General features: G+C 46.1%; 1 protein-coding gene across 2 annotated transcripts in view; it reads right to left on the reverse strand.

Moving 5' to 3' along the window:
• Positions 1 to 26,696, reverse strand: part of LOC135207796 (protein regulator of cytokinesis 1-like) — a 90,502-nt gene that overhangs the window by 11,250 nt on the left and 52,556 nt on the right. For both annotated transcript variants that reach the window (XM_064239621.1, XM_064239622.1), the window contains exons 6-9: positions 2,828 to 3,007; positions 2,119 to 2,256; positions 1,773 to 1,920; positions 669 to 778 (exon numbers count right to left, since the gene is read on the reverse strand). In XM_064239621.1, coding sequence (XP_064095691.1) covers positions 669 to 778; positions 1,773 to 1,920; positions 2,119 to 2,256; positions 2,828 to 3,007 — 576 coding nt within the window. The remainder of the gene's footprint in view (positions 1 to 668; positions 779 to 1,772; positions 1,921 to 2,118; positions 2,257 to 2,827; positions 3,008 to 26,696) is intronic.

The following is a 26,696-nucleotide window of genomic DNA, read 5'->3' on the forward strand; positions in this document are numbered from 1 at the left end:
ATTCACCATAAATCGAAATATTGTGCTAGAGACTTCCAATTTGTTGCAAAATGAAGGTAAATGATTGAATATTACTAGAATATAAGCGTTTTAGCTTATAATTGCGTTTTTCGACCATTTCGGTAGTCAAAGTCGACCGAAGGTTGAAATTTTGGCAATTATCGTTATTTATATGAAAATATCTCAAAACTGATAAAAGCTACAACCATGAGTATTTTATTGTTGTATTTTACATAAAAATGCACACATTTTCATATATAATACTTCATGTAACGGCTAATTTACAATGGTACAAAAATTGTCAGTGACGAAATAATTTCCGAGATGTGTCACAGATACTTTTTAGTGCGGCAAGAAAGAGATTCGCGCTTGCGCGCCTGCGTAACAATTGTAAACAAAACAACACCTTGATCCGTGAACTCCCAGCATCCCCCAAGGCGCGTGATTCAAAAGTTTTAGGCTGGTAGGCCTATAAGTATTTTTCAGCGAATTTAAAAAAAAACTTTTGTAAGTAGACGTAAAATACGTCCAGTCGGCAGACGGGAGACAAAAAATGTCGACGTAAAATACGTCCAGTCGGCGTAAGAGGGTTAAATTTTGAAGTGAGAATCTTTACAACTAGCCTACAGTGCAGAGACAATAATGGAAAATTTATTAAAGAATATTACCTCCTTTCTCTGCTCAATCTTGTTAAATATAGCTATGTTGTCATTATAGTACTTGGTCAGCTTGTGAACCTGCTGTTCGTGCGATTCCAGAACTTCTTCGGAATATTCGTCTGTCGATGAGATGGAGAGGTTAATAACAAACTTACAATTAAATCTACTTATATGTGTATTTATTTATTATTTTTATCTTTTCTCATAACTGATCTCTCCTTTCTGTAATTCCCATTACCTTCTGTTACTACTTTCAAAAGAACACGACATTCTTTGAAAGCTTGAATTTAAAGTCAATGGCTCTGTGAGCTTGTTCCATATGAACAGTTTTCATCTGAATAATATATCATCAAATACTGTACAAAATGGTGATTACGATATACAATACAGCATACATGCATTACTCAGCCGTATGATAAACATACAATTAACTTAACAGAATTGCTACATTCACAAGGCATGCTACTGAGAGAAAACCTAAATTTTTGTACTTAAGCTGACAGAGTTAGTTCTGATCACATCGCTTTCAGTGAAGAACTATATGAATATAGAAATAATGGAGCCAGAGCAAGGGACTGAAGATTCTAAACAATGTTTAAGGGGATGAAGAGTAAAGGTAAAAATAAATAAGTGACAGTAAGTGACTGCAATGTTATACCAGGCAAGCTATGTCTAACGCAACAAAGACTGCTACAAGAAGTTAACTCATTTTCATTCAAGAACTAATGGGGTGAGTGACCCAAGAATAAGAGATAGAGAGGGAAAATATGAATGGATGGACACAAGAGCAAGGAAAGAGACTTAAAGAGACAAATTACTAAAACCATATAAAGAAGGACATGAGCAGAACTCATGAAATTTCTAACCTAGATATTTGCAAATTATTAAGAATTTACCACTGAATCAAAATTCTGAATTTTTCCCTCCCTCAACCCAGGCCTTTACAGCCTAAATATTAAAATAGCAAAAATACTGAACTACAGTACAACAGGTGGGTTGCTTCAAGTGATACTGCACACACAAAATCCCTAGAAATTTCATCATCATATACTATATATCACATGGATAACTCTGCATGAAAACAATCCGGAACACCTACAGGACATTCAGTACCTGAGATATAATCTGTAAAGTTGTTTCTCTCCTCTTCACTAATGTAACATTTCTCCCAATAATCCTCAATCTCACGGCGCATTTTGTTGATGCACTTGGATAAATTCTGCTGCCGTTTTGCCTTCAGACGCCCGAGTTCTTCTTGAAGCTGTAAAGTAAAATTTTCGACAACGAATTAAATAAAATTAATCCAGTACCCTAGGCTTTCAAACAATAATGGAAAATACGGAAAACAATAAAGTATACAAGTATCTATAAGAAATATCCATCATTCTATAAAATAAGAATAGTTCCTCAGAAATCTAATTTTCATACCCAGTTATGAAAAGAAAAGTATAATGAATACCTTGGTAATTGTAGATGGGGCATGACCTTCAACATTTGACAAAAAATCATTACGTTCCTGCTCCTCAACTTCCAACTGATCCCAAAGGCGTTGTATCTGATTTTTTAAGTCGCAGCTCTCTTCCTGATTTTGTTCCAGCTGTAAAATACAATGGCCATCTTGATAGATATAGAAATATAACAAAACAGTGGATGTATTCGTGGGGGATGCTTACCAGACAACCCCCAAAATAGCTAAAATTGACAAATACTTAAAATCCCTCTAAAAATGCTTATACTTGAATATTATAATAGTTTTATCACAAAAAATGCATTTAATCATGAAATTGATATGAAAATACAGTAATTAGTGAATATTTCTGTGAAACATGAATAGGTGAATTTTCCATGAATAATGGGTAGATATGATCAATAGAAAAAACCACGAACAGCCAAGCCTGTGAATCTTGAGAATGCAAATATTGGGATCCACTGTAAAACATTTCCCATTACTTTCTGTTACTCCTTTTAAATGAACACCATATTATTTGGAATTCCAAGTCAATGACCCCTGTGGGTTAAGTTTGTTCTAAATGAATAGGGTTCATCTTCTGAATAATAGTAAAAACTTATCTTCATCATTAAATTAGTGCCACTTCAGAAAACTATTTTATAACAATTTGAGGCCTATGTACCATACAAGGAAACTTGGGGTTTCTCGCAGCACCTACCTTTTGCTCCAATTCTACTTTCATCGCCTTCATTTTCTGAAGATTTCGCTGGCTCAACACAAAGTACTCCATGCCTGCTATTATGTCAAATTCAAATGTACAGTTTGGCTTGTGTTCCAAGGCCTCATGTAACTCCAATATTGTACTCTGGAGATGCTGAAAAGTTTTTTCCCGATTCACCTGCCAATGACATATGAAAGACAAACAGTTAAAAAATCAAGCAAAATAGAATGGATCTATATGCTGGCACCACTCTGAGCATATTTTGACTAAGAAATCTTCAACAGCTGAAAGTATTTCAAACACACTATTTATTGATGGTTGATGGTTATGGGTCAAGGCAATGCCTTTACAACAGCGCCTTTTAATCTTGAGTTATTTTTAATTGCTGAGCTCTTTTATTCTTTTTTCTCTTGTTTTTCCACATCACGTATAAGGTTTCTTTTCTTATTTCATTATGATCTGTAAATAGAAATTTTCCAAATATATAAACTTTCATTCTCTTCATAAGGTTGCTGAAGTCTAATTGCTTTAATGCATTCTTCTCTGTAAGTACAACAACATAAAAAGAAATTAAATATGTCTTCTTCTGTATTAAGACAAAAAGGACAACAGGTGTTCCCATTCTGGTGCTTTTTTGTTATTTTTAAATGTAAAGTTGGTTCTGGCTCTAAAGAGAAGTATCAAACCAAAAATATCGTCAAAAATTTCTTCATCTTTTATTTCTCTTTTCCACATTTTATAAATATTTACGGTCACTTTATTTTCCAAGTCTTCTTTCCACTTCACTGTCTCCCAAATTCTGGCTTTGTCCTTTATTTCTGTTTTGGACATTCCCTTCCAATTTTCTTATATTGATTTTAATTTCATGCATGTACTTTACCAATGTTTTCCACCATTTTCATTCCTTTTCTTGCACATCTATAATTATTTTCTTCAGTAACTCTTTCCGCTCATTTATAGTATTATTTTCATAACTTAGCTTTCCACTCACTTCAGTTTTTCATGGAAGATGCTCCATCCCCCACCTTTAATGTGGCTACTACTGTACTTCTACATGCTCCTAATATTTTTCTATAAACCCCTTTCTCTATTCTTTACAATTTTTCTATTTCTGTATCTGTTAAATTAACCACATTGCTTCCATATAAAACTGATGGTAGAGCTATATTTTTCCAGAATGTTTAACCTATAAGAACTTTGTTACAGCTTTTCTCTATCACGGAATAGGTTAGGTTGGCTAACTTCTGTGCTTTGTCCATCATTTCCTATTTCTGTAGCTAAAACAGATTTCAGAATCGTTTACCTTTATTCCTAAATATGTTATATTGTCCCTCAACTTTTAGTATCCTCTTAATTCTTGGCTGGTTTTTCCGTCCATATTGAAAATAATGCTGCAGCTTTTCTCTTTTTGTATTTATTTCTAGCCCACATTTATTTCCTATATGTATTAAAATATGATATTGTTATGATACAATAAAGTTTGTTCATACTTACCTGGCAGACATATATAGCTGTATTTTCTGAAATCCGACAGAATTTTAAAAACTTCCGACACACGCAGTGGTCGGCCAGGTGGTTAGTACCCATTCCCGCCGCTGGGAGGCGGGTATCAGGAACCATTCCCATTTTCTATTCATAATTTTTATTTCCACTGTCCCTGAGGGGAGTGGTGGGTACTTGATTATATATATCTGCCAGGTAAGTATGAACAAACTTTATTGTATCATAACAATATCATTTTGTTCATGAAACTTACCTGTCAGATATATATATAGCTGAATCCCACCGTTGGAGGTGGGAAGGGATAGAAATAGAAGGATTTTGGGAAACAAATGCATGCAGATGATTTACATCTTGGTTCCACCTGTTAGCATAGCTGGCTTCGTGGTTACTGCCACGTAAGTCTGCTTGTGCTACTAGAGTTGCCAGCGAGGTAGAGACCTATATAGCTGGTGCACTCCAGATGATCTGTCAACAGGGGCGAGACCACGACGTGACTAGACCATATTGACCACCATGAGGGCTAAGAAGTAAAATATATATATGGATATATATAATATTATATATATATATATATATACAGTTACCATCCGAGTTACGACATAGATCCCGTTCCGACCAACAGGTCGTATGTCAGAATGGTCGTTAGTCGAAAATACCAGCCAAAATGGCCGACACGTGGATTATAGTACTCGTTAAAGTGGAAGATTATACTGTATTCGAGGACATATGATATGAATGTGTTGCATTTTCTTTTTAAGTAACTTTTTCTGTTGAATAATAATATTATTGTGTATATACAAGCTGTTTATTTATCATTTTTATGCCTTTTAGTTTCACTTTTATAATTTTATCATATATTTCTGTTGAATAATATTACTGTACATATGTATATACAAGCTGTTTTATTTATAATTTTTATGCCTTTTAGTTTCACTTTTATCATACTTTTTCTGTTGAATAATATTACTGTTGTACTATACGTACAAGCTGTTTATGTATTTATCATTTTTATGCCTTTTAGTTTCACTTTTATCATTTTATCATAGAGATATTTTTAATATATACTGTAGGTGCAATGTATTTAGCTTTTTTTTCAGTTGCTTAGTTGATATACTACGTACATACATCTTAATATAATATGGTTTTAGAAATAAAAATATTTATTACTGCAGTTGAATTTATTATACAAAAATACAAATGAAGATCAAAATACGAAAATAGAAAAGTTACAGTTCAAAAATAGAACATACAGTACTGTAGTACAAAATAGAAAATACATATGCATGTAAAAAAATAAGCAAAACAACACTCAAAATTAATGTTCACTGGTGCTTGGTTCGACGTCATCAACACTTCTTTTCATACGCACGTCGAAAGAAAGATCAAGCTGTTAAGTCAGGCGAGGCAGGGGATGGGGAAGGGGTGGGGTGGTTACTGCGCTGGCCGATGTAGGGGAGGGGATGGCTTCGATGCTGGATGAGGCGGGCTTTTGTGTTCGTTTGACAAACATGCTAAGTGTCGTTTGGATCTTCTGCTTTTCTTTCATCGTAGATTTCTTTGTATGGCCTCATTACTTCTTGCATAGATCTCTCTATCCGGGCAAACCGTTCAACATTCGGATCCATTCCTTCCAATTTATGCAGCATTGTATTAAGCATTTGTATGGCTTCCGATAATCCCTTTACAGTAAACTTTCGTTCGGGCTCCTCCTCTTCTACAACTTCCTTTTCTTCCTCTCTTCTTTCTTCTTCAGCTTTCCTTTCTTCTTCTATTGCTAACAGTTCTTCATTTGTTAATTCCTCAGGTTCTTCACTTATCAAGTTCTTCAATTTCTTCTTCATCACATCCTAACTCAAGTTGCTTTGCCAAGCTAACAATTTTTCCTCGGACGTTGCTTAATTCCTCTCGTTATCGAAGCCAACAAAATCTCTGAGGAAGCGTTTGCAGCAGTGTTTCCAAATACCACTTTGGAAACACTGCATCTTTTTCCAAAACAAGGCAGTTTCGTCCACATTAAAAATCTGTTCAGGCAAATATCCTTCTTTCACAATTAGTTTATCAAATTCTTCAACGAATGCCTTAGCAGCAGGCGCATCACTGCTAGCAGCCTCGCCTTTCGTCAGAACATGGTGCACTTGGTACCGATCTCGGAATCGACGAAACCACCCATCACTCGCTATAAACTCCAACGAAGCATATTCTTCACCTCCTTTCTCTTTTAACATTTTAAATAAACTTGTTGCCTTGCTTTGCACTGCTCGCAACATCACTTGCACATTTGTCTATTATCTTCCAGCCACGTAAATAACAACTTTTCCATGTCTGCTATCGGTCCTTCACGCTGTTTGGTGATAATAGTTGACTTGATTGGGGCTGCTCCTTTCACTGCGTCCTTAATCCTTTCCTTGTCCTTTAGAATGGTGGAGACCGTGGAGTGGGAGAGATGGAGACTTCTGCTTATACAATTAACTTTCATCCCACCTTCATATTTCTTGATTACGTCCATCTTCATCTCCAACGTCAGTGCCTTCCTAGCTTTCTTGGCAGAATTGCATTCTGATGAGTCAGACTTTCTCTTAGGGGCCATGGCAAAGGTGTAATGAAAAAAATGTTCCTGCTACAATGTTACAGTACTGCTACAATGTCTAGACAGTGAGTGAGGTGGTTGGGATGAGTCTGTCTGGGATGCTGTGCTGCCGGCGCCGTCGTAACTGTCATACCGCGCCGCACGCACTACGCTACCGCGCTGCCAAACAGTAAACGCCGCCAAATATAAAAAATAGGACCCCTGTCGGACACTGTCGTAAGTACGGGTGGACGTAACTCGCGCAGGTCGTAACTCGGATGGTAACTGTATATATATATATATATATATATAGATATATATATATATATATATATATATATATATATATATATATATCACCACCTGACCAACCTAGCCAAAGTTTAAGGTGTTTTAACTAAGGCTTAAGAGTTAAGTCGCCGTTGTCGGCGACTCAACAACTAAATTAAGAGCTCTTCCTAACCATTTTCTACAGGATAGGATGAGTGGTACTTCTTGCCCCCAAGATTGTGTCTGCAGACACGTATGGCCCTAGCGAGCAGCAGATCTCATATGCCATCTTCACATCTCGCAGGGAGTGTGAAGTGAACACAGAGTTGCTTCGCTAAAACATGGTACTCAGGATGTTGCTGAGTGCCATGCTCTGTTGAAATGCTTCCGAGGCCGCGCCCTCACCTCGTGAGCATTCAGATAAAAAGAAAAATTTCAAATCTTTGTGCAAACACCATGCAAGGAGCCATTTTTGGAAAGAAACTCCTTAACACTAAAGCCAGGGGTTCTTCAAATGGACAAGTCTGGTCTTTTTCGGAACACCTGCAGATTGCCCGCCCGAATGACTTCGACTTTCTTGAGTCTTATGTAGATAAAACTTGAGAGACCCACAGGGCACAGGACTCTCTCCGGCTCCTGCCCACTAACTTGTGCCATCCTTGCTTCCAAGCTCCTGGCCCGAGACAAAACGGGTTTCCATTCTTAGACCAAAACGGAAGGCTTAGAGAGCACACCGCCTTGTTGTTCTCTAAAGCCAAAAACTTGTGACGATAGCTTAAAATCTCACTAACCCTCTTTGTCGTAATCTAGGGTGGTTAGAAGAAGGCCTTCCTGATCACATGCAAGAAGTTAACAGGTAGGAGAGGTTCGAATGCTTTGACATCAAGAACTTCAGACTACGTCTAAGTTCCATATTGAAAGCTTCGATCTGGACATGCACTAAAGTCAGGTGACCGACCAGTTGACCAGTCAGATGAATCAAGGACAGCAAGGCTGTACCCTGAAGACCATAAGGCACTATTCTTCGCTGAAGGATGAGTGCCTGGACTGCCTGGGCGATTCAATCTAAGCAAACCTTGGGGGTGTATCAACGCAAAACCCAACATCGTCTGCGAATCAACTCCTGAGCAACTCCTGACTCGAGCTTCTAGGTGCCAGGAGAAAAGGGAGCGAGGAGCAAAAAGGCGATTCAGTCCCGAAGGAAGAATGCCTGACAGTCCAACCTGGTCTCATGTTACACGATCATCGGGGGTGTATTAAACGCGAATAACCGACTTCGTCAACAAGAAACTCAGGGCTACTATATGTCGCCTGATCTCGCACGAGTGTCTGACTCAGAGAAAACAGGTGAGACAAAAAGTAGATGGTGAGCAAGTTTCGAGATTCCACAGAACTCAAAGATCGTGAAGGGCTTTGTTGTTTGACAGAAGCAAATCTCTGAGCCCAAAGGCCGTCAACAACATATTTGCGTATTCTTTAATAGTTGTGACTGCCAGCTTATCCCATTCTTCAGACGGAAAGGGATGACGGTAATCTTATTCCTGTCAACATCTCGATAGTCTGAACGTAGTCAGACTCAGAGCGGAGAGGTTATAGGTACCTTTCAAGTTAGAGTAGACCAACTCTTTCGGAAAAGGTCCTTGAAAAGTGAACTAGGAAGGACGTGACCTCTGTGAATCCAGGATCCTGAAGGCAACATGGGGCGATCAGTGTCATTGTCGCTCCCTGTGACGTCATAAATCCTCTTATTTTTTTTTTACATTTCCTAAGCGATTGAAAAAGGGGAAAAGAGAGACTAAACATCCATCCCCGTTCAATATCATAGGATGGCGTTTAATGGTACCGATACCCGGATCGAGAATAAGGAGCAGAGAAGAAGAAGCCTCTTTGTCCTCAACATATCGAAGAGAAGAATGAAAGGGCATCCCTAAAGTCTCCACAACTCTCAACATACTTCTAAAGAAAGATTCCACTCGGAAGTCTGTAGTTGCTGCCGTCGATCAAGACGATTCGTACGGACTTTTGCAATCCTGTAACGAACCTCTAGAGGATCGTTACATTCTACGCCTGTTGTTATAATAGGCTCTTTCTCGTAAACTCGAACAGGGACCGAAGAAGATACTTCTTAAGATATGAGAGCTGTGGAATATCAGAGTTGATCTGGACCACTGGTTCCAAAAACTCGTTTAGAGGACTGGAGGGATGACCGAATTGCTTCTACTTCTTTCAGATTAAGATCCAGGACATCTGAAACCCTATCCAGATGTCCGGCACCTTCTTTCTATCACCTCAGATGATAGACGCACTGAGAGATGTTCAGAATCATTCCTAGATCTTGAATAATATTTCAGTTTCCCGGTAGGAAAAAACTGTGGTGGTCTGAATTGCAGTCTATTCAGGGAAACAAACTTCTTCAGGAAGGAAATGGTCCCCAGCAAGCTCATCCATTCCCTCCCCGGGTATGCTTACTTCCCTAATAAGGCTGTGCTTTGCCTAAGCAGGAGAGCATATAAAAGTGCAATGTTGCGGTAGACTCGTAGTTCTATACCGTGCGGTAACGAGCACCGAAAGAATTAAGAGATATCTCTGTTGAACATAGTAAGACAAAACGAATGCAATGTTTATTCATTCACGTAAGAAATCCCCTCAATCTTAGGCTAAAGTCAGTGATTGTAGGGCAGAGATACAGTTAGTCAGTCAATCCCGCAGGAGAGACGTAACCGCCAGCACAGAGATACGGTTAGTCAGTCAATCCCGCAGGAGAGAGAGACGTAACCTACCGCTCATGACAGCGCACGAGCTGGTACTGGCTCGGTTGGAACTTGGACAGTTGGACTGGAGGACAGACACCGCAGCAGCTTACGAACGTCGTCATCTCTTAACTTTATGTCTGGGTTGCCAGCTACCCTATTCTACGAAGAAATAGGTCCGTTATTTTTTGAGCAGAAAGAGACTCTCAAGCTGGTATATTTAAGCGAAACAGAAAACGCTAAATATAGATGCGTTTGTGTCGTCAGAAACACTACCATACAACGGTAAAAGATAAATCGGAAACTCCTGGAAGGCTGCAGGGAGTAACGATTAAATGTCCTTAAAATAATAGACAATAGACCTCTCGGTTGCCATCCGAAGAGGTAACTACAGCAAGCGTATATGACTTGAACCAACCAGTAGTAAAATAACGCAAGGCAAAATATGATATTACAATAAAGTTTGTTCATACTTACCTGGCAGACATATATATAGCTGAATTCGGAAATACAGCTACATACATATCTGACAGGCAAGTTTCATGAACAAAACTTAGAGAATCGAAGCAGACAGCTCAAGCTTCTTATGTTACTGGACATAAGCGGTCATTGACGTAGTCTACAAGTCTATTTCTTGTACGAGTCTGCGAATGATGAATAAGAGCTCTTCCGAATCTTGTCAATAAGAGCTTATCCGCTTACGCAATATAAAGTTAATGAGATGTCAATGAGAACTAAACCATTTACGGGACAAAGAGATATTTTGTCAATGAGGGGATACCCACTTACTTGACAAAACGATAGTATATTGTCAATGGGGGAAAATCACTGAATTGACAAAACGTAATCCAGGAAGTCGAGCATATTATTTTTCGATTCCGTATCAATCGAGGAAGGGGGCAAGAATCCTGATAAGAGACTGGCTTTCAGCAGGTAGGACCCCGATGTTCAACTTCGGCAGCGTAGTCCCGAACTTAGGAACTAACAAAATCTATCATCTGAAAAGCCCTTTCAGATGGACTAAAAAGCTTGCAACTTAAATTTATTGGCAGTATGGCAAAGGAAGTCCTGTCTTGCGCTTTCCTGAAGAGCGTCCTCTTGATGAGTGCTTTTGCAAGAATCCTACCGAAGTAGTCGAGCGTCATGACGTGTAGGACGTCGAGCTTTTACATAACCCGTAACTGCCTTATCACAAAGTCTTGACTGCGGTAGAGCAAAACGAGATCTTCCCTTGAGCTTTCCTCTGTCAATTAATATTGCTTTTCGCATAGGTGGATGGAGTTAAGGAAAGCTCAAGGGAAGATCTCGTTTGCTCTACCGCAGTCAAGACTTCACATTCTTTGCAGGTGAAGGTAGAGGTAAAAATTCTTTAGGCCCCAATCTGAAAACAAAAAGAGCTTGAAGAGTTCAACAGAAACATTCAGCCAGGCGGACACAAACATGTTGGCGTGCGCTGGTAGCACGCTCGGCGGTCCAACTGGCGCGCGCTCGGCGTCCAACTGGAAACGCGCGATCAGCGTCCACTGGCGCTCGCGCATTGGCGTGCACACCCGCGCGCGCCTGGCGTCCATCCGAGCGTCCCGTCCAAGTCGAGAGGGAACGCCTTCTTATTCTGACGGTAAAAAAGCTTGGACGTCCGCTCTCAAAAGCTTCCTGCTACTATGACTTCTTTTACGTATTTCTCGGTGGAAAGACGGACACCGAGTTCAGGCGACGTTCGCCTTCTTACTTCTCACTGAAACGCATAACGAGAGAGAGAGAGAGAGGACGTGAAGCGTCCTCTTTCTATAAAGCTTCTTTGTTTCCGATACGTAATACAAACCATCGGTCCTTTAACAATAGGGAAGTAGCTAGCGGCAGCTGAACGGTCCGTAAGCTTCGAACAAGGGGAGAACAGTAGTTAACTGCTTGTCCGATCGTCGCGCCTGGGAGGTAAACAAAGCACTTTTGCTTTCGGCCGTGTGTGGATAGGACGTGCTCGTCATCGCTCTGCCCGCTTTGTCGTTTGCTTTGAGTTTTGAGTATATGCCCTCTTTTCCTAGTGTGATTGAGAGTAATTGTAAGTACTTTGCATTTCTTTTGTTCATTAATGATGAGTGATCAAGAAATGGAGATTTCGCCGCGCCCCCCAGTCGCCCGTAGAGTGTGTCCCGGGCTGGAGGGGCGTAGATGCGGCGGATTCAGATCATTTGTGGATGTTGATCCACACGAGGTTTGTACTCGTTGTCGGGGGCGAGAGTGCTCCCGCAACGAGCCATTGTGGTAACTTGTAGCATTGGTCCGAGGCGCAGTGGGTTCTGTACGAGGGCAGGAGACTTTAGGCCGGCCCAAGAAGTCATCGGAAAGTCCAGTGACTCCTTTGGTAACGGACACTTCGTCCTCTTTCCTGCCCCCCGGCCAGCCCCCACGTTTCGCGCCTTCTGCGGGGGGGTAGCGGAGTTTCTTCCTCTCTCGATCCGTCGAGTGTGGAGGAGGGCGCCCGCTACCCGGACGTCCAGTTGTACTCGGGGTCTTCCGTCCGCTCTGGGTGGGGTTCTTCTCCCCCCAAGCGCGAGGAAACCCCTCTAACTAACCCGACTGCTTCGCAGGTGTGCCATCAGCGAAGGACGACCTGGGACAGGTGTGGGAGTCGCTGGGACTGCAGGGAGTGCCTAGCATACAGGGGTTGATTCAGCGGTTGGCGGGGTCGGCAGTGGTCACTCATGGTACGGTAACCACCTACTACCACTACAATTTCTACACCAGCTATGAGATGCCACCGCACTTGGTGTACACACCACGTGATGTCGGTAACACCCACGGCTGCAATTCAAAAACCAATTCCTGCCGTGCCAAAGAGGACGGTGCCACCGCCACCTGGTTCTTTGTATTGCCGACCCGGACTTCCGCTGCCCCAAGAGTAACCCCCTGGACCTGCCGCCAGTGCCGAGGATGACGGTAGCTGCCGACAGGACGCCTGGCTCTCCTGTGGTACCTGCCGTGCCTGCCGTACCTGTTGCTGTCCCGGCTGCTCATTCCCTTTCAGATCAGGTGCCTGCTGCTCATTCCCTTTCAGATGTTCCTGCCGTTCCTGCTGTTCCCGGACCTGTTCCTGTTGTTCCTGCTGTTGGTGGTGCTGTCACAGTCTCAGGTCTTTCCGGACAGGTGCAGTCGGGCCCTGTTGCTTCGGCAACTGCCCCGGCTCCCTCCTGGATGGAAGACCTGACGTCTGTCCTGCGGAGCCTGGCGAAGAAGAAGAGGAAGAGGAAGAAGGTGTCGTCGTCGTTCTTCGTCGTCTTCTTCGTCGTCTGCTGCCTCTCCTTCCCCTTCGACTTCTAAGGCTAAACAGCCAAAGAAGAAGAAGAAGGTCTGCCTACCTCCCCCCCTAAGAAGACTCCTTCGGGATCTTCTAAGGGCCCGGCTCGCTCAGGCGAGTCGGGGAGCTCTTCTGCTGGTCCTCCTGTTCCTTCGGGAACGGGGCCCGTCGCTTCTTCTGCAAAGAAGAAGTCGACGGGGACCAGAGGTGCACCAGCCTCGGCTGGTGCGTCCTCACCTGGTGCTAGCGGTTCTGCCGCTAAACCAGGTTCCGTCTCGGCCGCTTCTCGTTTCGCGAGAAGCACCGAGTGGACGCTCTTCCAAGGGAGACCGTTCCACCAGCCAAAGTTTTGACGCCCGAGCTCGCTCGCCGTCAAGACAGCGTCGGCGGAGCAGAAGGACTGTCGAGGAAGGAGTCCCCGCGGACCGCCGGTACAGGCGGCTCGACGCCGCCGAGAGGACCGCTGGCCGGTCTCGACGCGACAGAGAGCCTAGCAGGTCACCCGTCCGCCAGCTCCCGATGGGACCGGTCGGAGACGGTGGGACCAGCGGCAGCTCGCCTGACGCTAGAGATCGGTCTCGACGTTCTCAGCCGAGCCTATCGCCCCAGGCGAGCGGCAAGCTAGGCCTGCTGCTCGACCGTCACCGCGGGTTGACGATCAGCAGCAGCCCTCCACGCACGCTGGTCCTGCCAGCGAGCGAGGGGGGAGCGTCAGGTCTGCCTCTCCCATACCTTCAACCTCCTCGGGCTATACCGGGAGGAGCGAGGTACCAGAGGAGCGATTCACGAAAGAGGAGGGGCGCCGCTCGTGACCCAGGGGGGACCCCTTATGACGCCGTAGGCTCAAGGCACGGTTTTGAGGACCAGGACCAGAAACATTACGCGCAAGTAGTTGGAGGCGACCGTCAGGGGTCTGTCGCTGTTCCTCATTCTGAAGGAGGATATCGCGGGACCTGCCTCTTTCTGGAGGGACTGGACGGTCCTACTCCACAAGACGCAGTAACTCCCGAGATACAGAGGAACTTTGCAGAGGTCATTAAGCTGATGCGTCTGCATAATGACCTTGCGGAAGGATCGCCGCTACCACCGGCAGGAGCCCACTCCCGGCTCGAATCATTTTGGGGTAGCCCCAAGAGGGAGCCCAAAATGATGGGTGGGGTTACCGCGATCAGAGCTTGCAGACTCAGTCCCTGGATCAGGTTGGAGAATCTCGTCTCAGGACGGGAGGACTCGCTAAAGTCCGGACGGTCTTCTAAGCTGCTTCCTCCTCCTCCTCTACAGCGGCAGAGGCGATTCTACGTGCCTTCGGAAGACCCGATACTGCCGAAACAGGTTAACCCGGAGTTAGCGAGGCTGACTCCAGGTGTGTCCCTGCAGCAGCTCCTGTCGGAGAACCTATGGTTCTCGCAGCAGGAGGCACTTGCCCTGGAATCTACCGCTATGGCAGCATTCCAGGCAGTTTCCTGGTTGGATTTGTGGTCCCTCACAATATCCAAAGTAGCGGCCGGCTCCGGGAGTTCTGCTCTCGAAGACGACGCTCTTTTTTTTTAGGAGACTGTGCCAGTCTGGAGGAAGAGCAATCTCTTACCTCGCCCATCAGACTGCTAACCTGTGGGCCAACTTGGTTCTTCGACGTAGGGACGCAGTCCTTACCCGAGTGACCAAGGGGGCCGGGCGTGAGGCGGCACTCGGGCTTCGAAATGGACCTCTTAGGAGTTCCCCAGCTCTCTTTCCTGGAGAGATGGTGGACGCTGCGGTGGAAAGGCGGCGCACTGACGACAGTGACCGCTTAGTTCACCAGGCAGTCTCGAAGGTTACTGGGCATCTCGAGCGACTGCGGCCAAACCAAAGAGCTTGGCTAGCGCTTCCACGGCGGCGAAGACGGTTGCACCGTCCAAGCCCCGTGTGAAGACTCCTGCTGTTTCAACTTCTGCTAGAGGAGGCCGTAACCAAGCCCTCCTTCCCAACCCTCCTACCCAGCCTCCTCCCCAACCCTCCTTTCCCCGAGGAGGTGGTGGAAAGAAGTCGAAACGAGGAGGGAAACGCTAGGGACGGCGTTCCCCCTCACCTGCTGCCGGAAGTGGGGGGGTGCCTGGCAGCCATTGGGCGACTTGGCAGCGCTACGGCGCCGAGAACTGGATAGTAGACGTCCTTCGGGAGGGGTATCTACTACCCTTCGAGTCTCGGCCCCCTCTCATCTCAAACCGGTCCATCTACAGACCTATGTCCGGCCGGATCAGCAAAGGACAAGCTCTTCGACAGGAGATCAAGACCATGCTGGCGAAACGAGCTGTAGAAATCGTGGAGGACCAGTCACCGGGCTTTTACAGCCGCCTCTTCCTAGTGGAGAAGGCATCGGGGGGCTGGCGTCCGGTGATAGACCTCTCTCCCCTGAACCGCTTCGTTCGCACGACGCGGTTCACGATGGAATCGGCACGCTCGGTGCTCGACTCGATCAGGGGGAACGATTTCATGCTTTCAGTGGACTTGAAGGACGCGTATTTTCAAATACCCATCCATCAGTCCTCCAGAAAGTACCTCCGCTTCATCTTCGACGGGACGGTGTACCAATTCAGGGCCACCTTTGTTTCGGTCCTCTCAACCGCCCCACAGGTGTTCACGCGAGTGTTCACTCTGGTGTCAGCTTGGGCCCATTCGCACGGGATACGTCTTCTGAGGTATTCGACGATTGGCTAGTCCTGGCGAGCTCCCGCTCAGCAGTTGCTACAGGACAGAGATCGACTCCTCAAGTTTTGTCGCGATCTGGGGATCGTGATAAACTACGAGAAGTCCGATCTCGAACCCAAGCAGAAGATGAAGTACCTGGGTATGCTGATAGACACGGTAGCAGGGCAGGTCTTTCCCGCAGACTTGCGTATCAGCAAATTCAGGGAGGCAGCCGGCCGGTTCCTGTCTCGGCAGGAACAGGCAGCACAGCAATGGCAAGTCGTGATTGGCCATCTGTCGTCACTCGAGAAGTTAGTCCCTCACGGGCGTCTTCCACCTGCGGTCTCTCCAGTGGAGGCTAAGGGAGAGTTGGTCTCAGGCCAAGGATCCTCCTTACTTTCCCGTGGCTATCACGGACAAGGTGAGGCAGGACCTAGCCTGGTGGCTCGACGACAAGAACCTCTTAAGAGGAGTGCCCATACGCACTCCCCCCCCGGAGATGCTTCTGTTCTCAGACGCATCGACCGAGGGATGGGGCGCACACCTGGAGGAGTTGCTGACTGCAGGTGTGGGTGGGACCATCACGAAAAAGCACCTTCACATCAATGTCCTGGAACTCAAGGCGGCGTTCAACGCTCTCCGAGAGTTTCAGGACCGCTTGGTGGGACACTCAGTGGTGTTGATGTGCGACAACACCACAGTAGTGGCATATGTCAACAAGCAGGGGGGGCTAGTGTCTCTTCCGCTCCATCAGTTGACGGTTTTGCAGGTGCACGAGTGGGCCACGGCTCACTCGATAGAGCTGTCAGCAACGCTACATTCCAGGCAAGAGGAATGTAGTAGCGGACAAGCTCAGCCGTCGGGATCAGGTGATAGGGACCGAATGGTCTCTACACCAAGACGTGGCGGAAAGGCTCTTCAACCTGTGGGGGCGACCGTCGTAGACCTGTTCGCCACCCGGCACAACAGAAAACTTCAGGTTTTCTTTTCAGCCGTGCCGGACCCATGGGCAGCTGCAGAGGACGCTCTCCAACACCCCTGCCCTGGGACAACCTCTTTTTTCGCCTACGCCTTTCCTCCCTTCTGTCTGATTCGGAAAGTGATCAGTCGAGCGCTGGTCCACACATCCCAATCTCAGAATGATCCTGGTGGCTCCCAAACGGCCTCAAGCCGTTTGGTATCCGGACCTGCTGGCTCTTCTTGCGGACGCACCGAGAGAGCTACCCAATTGGCACAACCTTCTAGCCCAGCCACACGTAGAACGGTACCACCAAGCAGTCCAGTCCTCTTGCGAACGAGAGGCTTTTCTCGTAGCGCAGCAACAGAGATGGCTGGACACGTCCGACAGTCCTCTGCAGCTGTGTACCAGGGGAAGTGGGCCGTCTTCTGTGGTTGGTGTCGTAGACAGGGTCTGTCTCCTCTCAGAGCACTCTTCAGCAGGTAGCGGATTTCCTCGTGTTTCTTCGCCGAGAGAAGCTCCTCTCAGTACCCACAGTTAAAGGATATAGAGCAGCACTGGCGCTCGTCCTAAAACTGAGGGGACTGGACATCTCGAACTCGTTCGAGATTTCCTTGCTAATGAGGAGCTTCGAAAGGTCTTGCCCACCCAGGGAACTCAGGCCCCCTGCGTGGGATGTGACTCTCGTCCTTAGGAGTTTGACTCGAAGACCCTTCGAGCCACTCCGAGAGTCGTCAGACAGGGATCTGACCCTCAAGACCCTCTTCTTGCTGGCCCTGGCATCGGCGAAGAGAGTAGGGGAACTACATGGTCTTTCTTATGATGTTAAACACACCAGAGGCTGGGATCGTGACGCTCGATTTCGTCCCGAACTTCGTAGCCAAGACTCAGAATCCGTCGATCCCTGACGACAGGTTCGAGTCTTTCACGATCCCCTCCCTTCTGGACTTCACCGATAACGATGCGGATGAGATGCTGCTTTGTCCTGTGAGGGCGCTACGGCGCTATCTGAAGAGAACTCGACACCTCAGGCTGAGTGTCGACGCCTCTTCGTTAGCACTGGGGTTACCAAGAAAGAAAGTTTCCAAGAACACGCTTTCTTTCTGGCTGCGTGAGGTGATCAGGAGAGCGTACGAGGCTGATGGTAGCGACGACATCCGTACGCTCCGACCGAGAGCCCACGAAGTCAGAGGTATCGGACCCTCCTTAGCGTTCCGTAAGAACTTCTCCGTGGCGCAGGTCCTGAAGGCAGGTGTCCTGGGCCAACCAGACCACCTTCACGTCCTTCTACCTTCGGGATATTGCCCACAAGTCCTTTTTTTTCCTTGGGACCTGTGGTGGCTGCTCAACACGTTGTGTAAGCTTACCCAGCACCCGAGCAGGCAGAACAGCATCGATTCCTGGTATGACTGGGAGAATGAATGTGCGAATGAGAGAGTGACTGGCTTCTGTTCACCATCTTTCTCTACCTCTTCCTGTGGGCAGAGGGATACGGTCGTTACCACGCTGGAAGGGAGTCAGATGCAGGTAAGCTACTCAACCGAGCTCCATCCTATCTCTTTAACTAGAGATAGGAGTGTATATCCACCACTTTCTCCAACAAGGGGAGAAAGTGGATGCCTACATGAGACAAACCCATTGCTTTATATTTGCTCATGTAAAGGAAAAAGTTCTTACAATGCTGGTACGAAGAGATACGCTTGCCTCTCTCTTAGTACTCGGCCCAGAGGTCCTGACCATTGATCCTGCGGTGCACACCCCGATCAATCGGACAGAGGCTTGGATCCCTCCCTCGCTCTTACGACCAGGGAGGCATTCCAGGATGGACGAACACCAGTCTGTTCATCAAAAGACTCAGATTCCTCCCACCAAGAAGTGAGTCTTCCTATTGTTAAAGGACCGATGGTTTGTATTACGTATCGGAACAAATGACAATTTGTCGAAAATTGCATTTTTTCCTAACTATACAAACCTGAGGTCCTTTACATATAGTCCCTCCTCATGCCACCCCTCACTCTGTGTATTTTGCATGGGCCAAAAGCAAAGTGATTTGTTTACCTCCCAGCCGCGCGACGATCGGACAAGCAGTTAACTACCGTTCTCCCCTTGTTCGAAGCTTACGACCGTTCCAGCTGCCGCTAGCTACTTCCTATTGTTAAAGGACCTCAGGTTTGTATAGGTTCGGAAAATGCAATTTTCCGACAATTGTCATATTTAGAGGGCGCGAGTCCTTCCGAAAGCTCCAACAACCCCTGCACGGGGAGGACACTTCGGAGGACGAGAAGCAATCCTTCAGGATTCGTGTGCACGCGCACGCACTTTTGGCAGTCTGGGGATTTTCATCAGAAACTGCCGAAGGCACGCCAGATCGGTGGGGGTTCCTTGTAACCCTCCTTAGGCTTTCGACATGCTCCCTCCCCGGGTCTTGGGAGTCAAGCAGAGGTCCTGGCCTAGAGGCGAAACGAGGCCGATCTGACGCACCCTCCACTACACAAGGGGTATCACTGCACTTCTGCACTTCACTTTTGCTCTCTAAAGCAAGCACTTTCGATTCTAAGTTACGAATCGAAAAGAGTATCAGAGAAAGGGCAATTCCTCTACAGACACTGTTTTAGGGCCCGAAGGCAACACTACAGGGTTAGGAGTAACAATTACAGAAGTAGCACTCTTCACAGCAATGAAGGAGAGCGAGCACCTCTCGTAGACATATTCATAGCCCGTAGGCCATACTACAGGGTTAGGCAAAATAAAGTCTACAGGAGGGTTTAGCAGGTTCACTACCCTGGACTTTTGTTACTGATTAATTGCGTACATACGAATCATACGTCTTCTTCCTTACGGAATAGACAAAGTCTCACAGCTCATTATATGACAAATCTCAACAAAGAAGCAAGACCATACCCCTCGTGCATACCAAGTGCGGATCTACCGAAGCTTTTGGTAGCCACACCCTATCTTTGCAGACAACCCCGTCTGAAACTAGCCTAACTAGATTCAGATATCTTATGCAAAAATGAATCAAATTCAAATCAATTTAAGATAGCGTATGCCTAGCCACAAATCCAAGTAAATAAATCAAAAGACAATTAGGATACTTAGCGGCAATGAAGTTTCCAAAATCCTAAGACGGAGGTACTGAAAACAGGTGTTTTCAGCACCGGCGACAGAAAAATTATGAATAGAAAATGGGAATGGTTTCCTGATACCATACCGCCCGCCTCCCAGCGGCGGGAATGGGTACTAACCACCTGGCCGACCACTGCGTGTGTCGGAAGTTTTTAAAATTCTGTCGGATTTCAGAAAATACAGCTATATATATATCTGACAGGTAAGTTTCATGAACAAACTTTATATTTATCCTTGCCTCTTCTATATTTCCTGCCGATACTAACCCATCGTCAGCGAAGAAAAGTGTCCCTATCTTTACTAATTCGCTATCAAATCCTGTCCCTTCCTCCTCCATTTTCCTAATTATTAAATATGTCATCAATTTGAAAAGTGCCCGTTCAACTCCCTCCCTTAGGTCTATTAGTGTGCTATCCCCTTCGTATATATTATCTACTGCCTCTATGATTTTTGGATGTATTTTGAACTGTTTCATGACTTCGATCATAACTTCTCTTTTTACAGAGTCAAAGGCTTTACTGTAATCAATAGCTATTAGTATTAATGGTTTTCTATTCCTATAGCTCTCTTCTACACAATATTGTAGTGCATGGATATTATCTTCAGTCCTACTTCCTCCTGTGAATCCTACTTGGCATTCGTGATCATCTTCATTCATTCTGAGGTGTGCTTCTATTTTGTCTTTTATCAGGATCTTGAATACTTTGCATGATAAATTTAATAAAGCTATTGGCCTTAGGTCCTTAGCCCTTGGTTCCTTTTCTTTTCTATCATTGTCGTTCTCGATTTCTTCCAAGATTCAGGCTTTTCATTGATTTCTAGCTCCTTGTAGCCTCTAACTAATACTTCTATACAGGTTTTGCTATTCATTAATGCTTTGTAAAGGTCTGGTTTGATTCCATCTGGGCCTGCAGCTTTTTTTGTTTTGAACTTACTTAGGTAAGCTATGACTTTTTCCTCAGTTATCAGAGCTTCCTGCATTGGTGTTATCTTCCTTTTGCATTCCATCAATGCCATTTCATTCTCATATTCCATCCTTTTCTCTTCATTCCAGATTTCCTTTATTTTATTTTCGTGTTTATTGTACTATATGGTTCTCCAAAATTTCACTAATTCATCCTTTGTTTCAGCCTCATTTAGCTTGCTTCCCTGTTCATTATATAAATATGATATTGTTAAACTACAATAAAGTTTTGTACATACTTACCTGGCAGATATATACTTAGCTATAGTCTCCGACGTTTCCCGACAGAATTTCAAATCGCGGCACACGCGACAGGTAGGTCAGGTGGTCTACCTTACCCGCCGCTGGGTGGCGGATGTACGAACCACTCCCGTAAGCTTGTCAGATTTTCTCTTCCACCTGTCTCCTGAGGGGAGGCTGGGTGGGCCATTAATCGTATATACTGCCAGGTAAGTATGTACAAAACTTATTGTAGTTTAACAATATCATTTTGTACATGAACTTCCCTGACAGATATATACTTAGCTGATTGGCACCCTTGGTGGAGGGTAAGAGACAGCTCAATAATACAAGGTAAGACGGGAAACAACTAATGTTGTAGGATATAAAAACCTTGGTTCTCACCTTTTCAGGATGAAGACTTCATAGATACTATCTCTGAGTCTGCATTGCCTGGAGAGCTACAGCTAGGACGTGACTGGATGCTGAAAGACTCTCGGATCTACCACTGGGATATGTGATCCCCTATTGTGGTAGAATCCAAGTCGGATGCTGTTAGAGGGACCTTGTCCGCTTACCTAACAGATCCTTACCACTACCTCTGCAAGGAGCCAAAACCCACCAGACCACCTAACCAAATACAAAGGGTTTAATATTACGACAAAAGAGGTGCCTCCTGCAACCTCTTTCAGACAACCAAAAAACAACAATATAAAATATAGGGTAACATATAAAAAATTTACACAGGATAAGTTTCAGCTCCCTGCCCCAGCACCGAATCCGCCGATACGAAAGGACCCAAGGCGAAGCATTTATCATATGTGATTTTTACATCACGTAGGTAGTGGTTTGCGAAAACCGATTGCATCTCCAAAAAGTCGCCTCCATCAAGTTCCGCACAGACATATTTTTTCTGATGCAAGCGAAGTTGCGATGGCTCTCACCTCGTGAGCTTTCACTTTCAGTAGTCTAAAATGATCTTCCTTACAGGCAACATGTGCCTCTGTAATAAGGCTTCTCAGAAAAAAGGAAAGAGCATTCTTCGACATGGGCCGAGTGGGGTCCTTTTACGGAGCACCAAAGCACCGGCTTGATTAGCCTTAAGTTGTTCCTTCCTCTTAAGGAAAGATCTTCTAATTCTCATAGGGCAAAGAGTTCTTTCAGGCTCTTCCCCTACTAGAAAAGATAAACTACGAACTTCAAAGCTCCTGGGCCAAGGACGTGATGGGTTTTCATTCTTTGCCAGGAAACTTGGAAGAAACGAACACATAGAATCTTCCTACACCCTACATTGCCCTCAATAGCTTGGAGCTCACTCACTCTCTTAGCTGTAGCTAGGGCCAAAAGGAAGATAGCCTTCTTCGTCAAATCCTTGAAAGAGGCTAAGCCAGGAGGTTCGAATCTAGACGATCCAAGGAATTGTAGGACTACGTCTAGATTCCAGTTCGGTACTACATGAGGACGCTTAATGGTTTCAAATGATCTAATAAGATCATGCAGGTCCTTATCATCGGATATATTTAAGCCTCTATGCCGAAATACCGCCGCCAACATACTGCGGTATCCCTTAATAGTTGACACAACCAGATGACATTCTTCTTTGAGGAAAATAAGGAAATCCGCAATTTGGGTCACAGATGGTACTGGAAGTGGAAATGTTCTTCCTCTTGCACCAACGTCTGAAGACATCCCACTTTGACTGTATACACGCAAGGTGGAAGGTCTCCTCGCTCTTGCGATTGCTTTAGCAGCTGTCGCTGAAAAGCCTTTCGCTCTGACCAAACTTTGGACAGTCTGAAACCAGTCAGACTGAGAGCGAGGAGATTTTTGTGGTACCTGTCGAAGTGGGGTTGTCTGAGTAGATCGCTCCTTAGCGGGAGCGATCTTGGAAGGTCCACCACCATTCCAGTACCTCTGTGAACCATTCTTGGGCCGGCCAAAAGGTGGGAGCGATTAAGGTCATTCTCGTTGAATCGGACTCTACGAACTTCTTGATGGTTAGCCCCAGGATCTTGAAGGGGGGAAACGCGTAGACGTCGAGTCCGTTCCAGTCTAGAAGAAGAGCATCTATTGCTACTGCCTCTGGATCCGATATCGGAGAGCAGTAAGGATCCAGCCTCTTGTTCTTTGACGTGGCAAAGAGGTCTATGTGTGGCCTGCCCCATAACTTCCACAGGCTCTGGCATACATCCAGATGAAGGGTCCACTCTGTGGGAAGGACCTGATCTTTCCTGCTGAGGAGATCTGCTCTTACATTCCTTTCTCCCTGCACGAACCTGGTGAGAAGCTTGATTCCTCTTTCTTCTGCCCACAGAAGAAGGTCTCTTGCTGTCTCGTACAGGGAGAAGGAATGCGTCCCCCCTGTTTCCTGATGTATGCCAGAGCTGTAGTGTTGTCCGCGTTGACCTGCACTACCGATCTTCTGACTTTGGGCTCGAAAGCCTTCAGAGCCAACCACACAGCCATCAACTCCTTTCTGTTGATGTGCCAGGCTACTGGTCCCCCACCCAGGTACCTGACACTTCGTTGGTTCCCAGAGTTGCACCCCACCCCATGTCCGACGCGTCGGAGAACAACACCAGGTTGGGGGTCTGTGATTGAAGAGACAGTCCCTTCGCAAAGAGGTTGGGATCTGTCCACCATAAGAGGATGTCTCTTGATGTCCTGGGATAACGACAGGGAGAACGTCAAATCCTGAGAACGACGACTCCAATTCCGATGAAGAAAGAATTGGAGCGGTCTCAGGTGCAACCTTCCTAGGGAAACGAATTGCTCCAGAGAGGAGAGTGTCCCAGCAGACTCATCCACTCCCTCACTGTGCATACTTCTTTCCCTAAGAAGGTTTGTTACTCTCTCGAATCCTCGGGCTATCCTTTCCTGCGAGGGAAAAGCCCGAAAACTCAGAGAGTTCATCTGTATCCCGAGATACACACACTCTTGCTCGGGAATTAGTGATGACTTCTTGAAATTGACGAGAAGTCCCAAAGCCTTCGTCAATTCTAAAGTTACTTGTAAGTCCTTCAAACAACGATCTTCTGAAATGGCCCTTATTAGCCAATCGTCGAGGTACATGGATATCCTCACCCTTTCAAATGAAGCCATTGAGCCACATTCCTCAAATCCCCGTGAACACTTGAGGGGCCGTCGAGAGGCCGAAACACAGAGCCCTGAACTGAAAAATTTTCCCCCCCATCATGAATCTGAGAAACTTCCTCGAGGAAGGATGGATCGGTACGTGGAAGTAAGCGTCCTGTAAATCCAAGGAAACCATCCAGTCCCCCTGGACGAAGCGCTTGCCAGCACTGATGAAGGCGTTTCCATCGTGAACTTATTCTTTTCTACGAAGAAGTTCAGGGCGCTTACATCCAACACCGGTCTCCATCCCCCTGAGGACTTCGGAACTAGGAAAAGGCGGTTGTAGAAGCCCGATGAATGATGGTCTGTCACTAGTTCGATAGCCCCCTTCTCCAGCATCTGATCTACTGCTAGATGGAGAGCTTGATTCATGATGGGGTCCTCTGTACCTGGCCGTCAGTTCCCTTGGGATGGTCGTCAAGGGAGGTCTTTCGACGAAAGGGATGAGGTAACCTCTCCTCAAAATAGAAAGGGTCCAAGGATCCGCCCCTTTTTGGGCCCAGACTTCTGCAAACTCTAAGAGTCTGGCGCCCACCGTTGTTTGAAGGACTTGCAAGTTATTTGGGGGCTTTAACAGACTTGGCGAGAAAGTCTTACCCCTTCTTGAAGGTCACGACCTCTAAACGTAGAGGTTCTTGATGAAGATGCCCCTCGAAAGGGTTCTCGAACACTTGCCTTTTCCTTCTTAGCCTTGGTAGGGAAAGAAGGGCGAGGTTTTCTTGCCGACTGTGCCAAAAGGTCCTGGGTGGCTTTGGCCGAAAGTGACCTCGAAATGTCATCACTCGATGTTTCGGGAACAACTGAGTAGACAGAGGAGCAAACAGCAAAGAAGACCTCTGAGCATGGGAGACCGACTTCGTTAAGAAGGAACAGTAACCGACCTCTTCTTCACGATGCCGGCCCATAAAGGGAGGCGATTTCACTCGCTCCGTCTCTTACTGACTTGTCCATACAAGACAAAACACACATAAGATCATCTGGTGAAATTGACTCTGGCACTTCAATTTTCTTGGCTAGAACTCCCAACGACCAATCAAGGAAGTTAAATACTTCTAGCACTCTAAACATACCTTTGAGCAAATGATCCAATTCGTTCATTGCCCAAGTCGTCTTAGCAGAGTTAAGGGCAGTTCTCCTTGTCGAATCTACCAGTGCCGAAAATCCGAATCAGCCGAAGACGGTAGACCCAATCCTAAGGGCTCTCCTGTTTCGTACCAGAAACCAGCGCGTCCTGATAACTTCGAAGGAGGAAAAGCGAACATCGTTTTCCCCGCTTCTTCTTTGGAAGCCATCCAGGAACCAAAACTCCTCAGTGCCTTCTTTCATAGAAAGAGTTTGGCTTGTTGTTCAATCCTCACACAAGAAGAACTCTTCGCTGTCTTCGCCGTTGAAAAAAAAGTGAGTGAGGAGAAGGAGAGCCGTAGGCGTAAGGGAATCCCCAAAAACTTGTAAAAGTAGCTCTGTAAGCTTCTTGTAAGAAGAGACAGCAGCAGAAGTGTTCGGTTCCTCATCCGAACCTTCTAGGACGTCTTGTCGAGGTGAGCGCGGAAGATCCTTAGGTGACGAAGGGATCCTAGCAGGAGTTGAGCGAGAGGTTTGGAGAACGCCCTCTCTTAGAAGAGTTCACATCCACTGGAGAACGATGAGAAGATCTGGGAAGTCTACGATGAGACTCCCTCTTCGAGGTATACGGAATCTCAGCCGAAGGAGAGGTAGGGCTCCTACTCCGAGAATTCTCGGAAACATCCGCAGGGCGCTTACGAGGAGGCGAGCGCCTATATACTCTATGCACCTATCCTGAGGCGAGCGGCTGCCAGGAGAAGAGCGCCTATCGAGAGCAAGCGCTTGCGCGGCTCTCCATACCTGTCCATTTGTTTCGTACGATCAACGGAAGTTCGACTGGAAGGCGAAATGCGCCTACTAGGAGAAGGCTGCTTGCGAGACTCTTGACGTCTAACAAGAGGGTAACATTCAGGAGAAGGGCGCTTCAAAACTAACGAGCGCCTACTTGGAGAAGGGCGCTTCCGGGATTCCTGGTGCCTACCAAGAGACAAACGGTCAGGAGAAGTGCCGCCTAGAAGCGGGAGAGCGCCTACACGGAGAAGGGCGCTTGAAAGACTCTTGTTGTCTGCCCTTAGGAGAATAATCCAGGAGTATGACGCATTAAAAGAGACGAGCGCCTACTAGGAGAGCTATGTGCAGTAGGCTCTTGGCGCCTACCTTGCGGGGAGCGGCTAACAGTATGCCGTCTATCATGCACACGACTCCTACCAGACTCTAGATTGCCTGTCAGGAGAGAAGTCACGATCCGATACTCGAGGAGAGTGACATCTGGAAGAAGAACGCCTACTTGTATAAGGGCGCCTTCTATAATCTTGAGGCTGCTGAGAAGTCTCACGCGAGGGAGTTGAAG

The sequence above is a fragment of the Macrobrachium nipponense genome, chromosome 34 (assembly GCF_015104395.2).
Source record: "Macrobrachium nipponense isolate FS-2020 chromosome 34, ASM1510439v2, whole genome shotgun sequence".
Taxonomy (NCBI): domain Eukaryota; kingdom Metazoa; phylum Arthropoda; class Malacostraca; order Decapoda; family Palaemonidae; genus Macrobrachium; species Macrobrachium nipponense.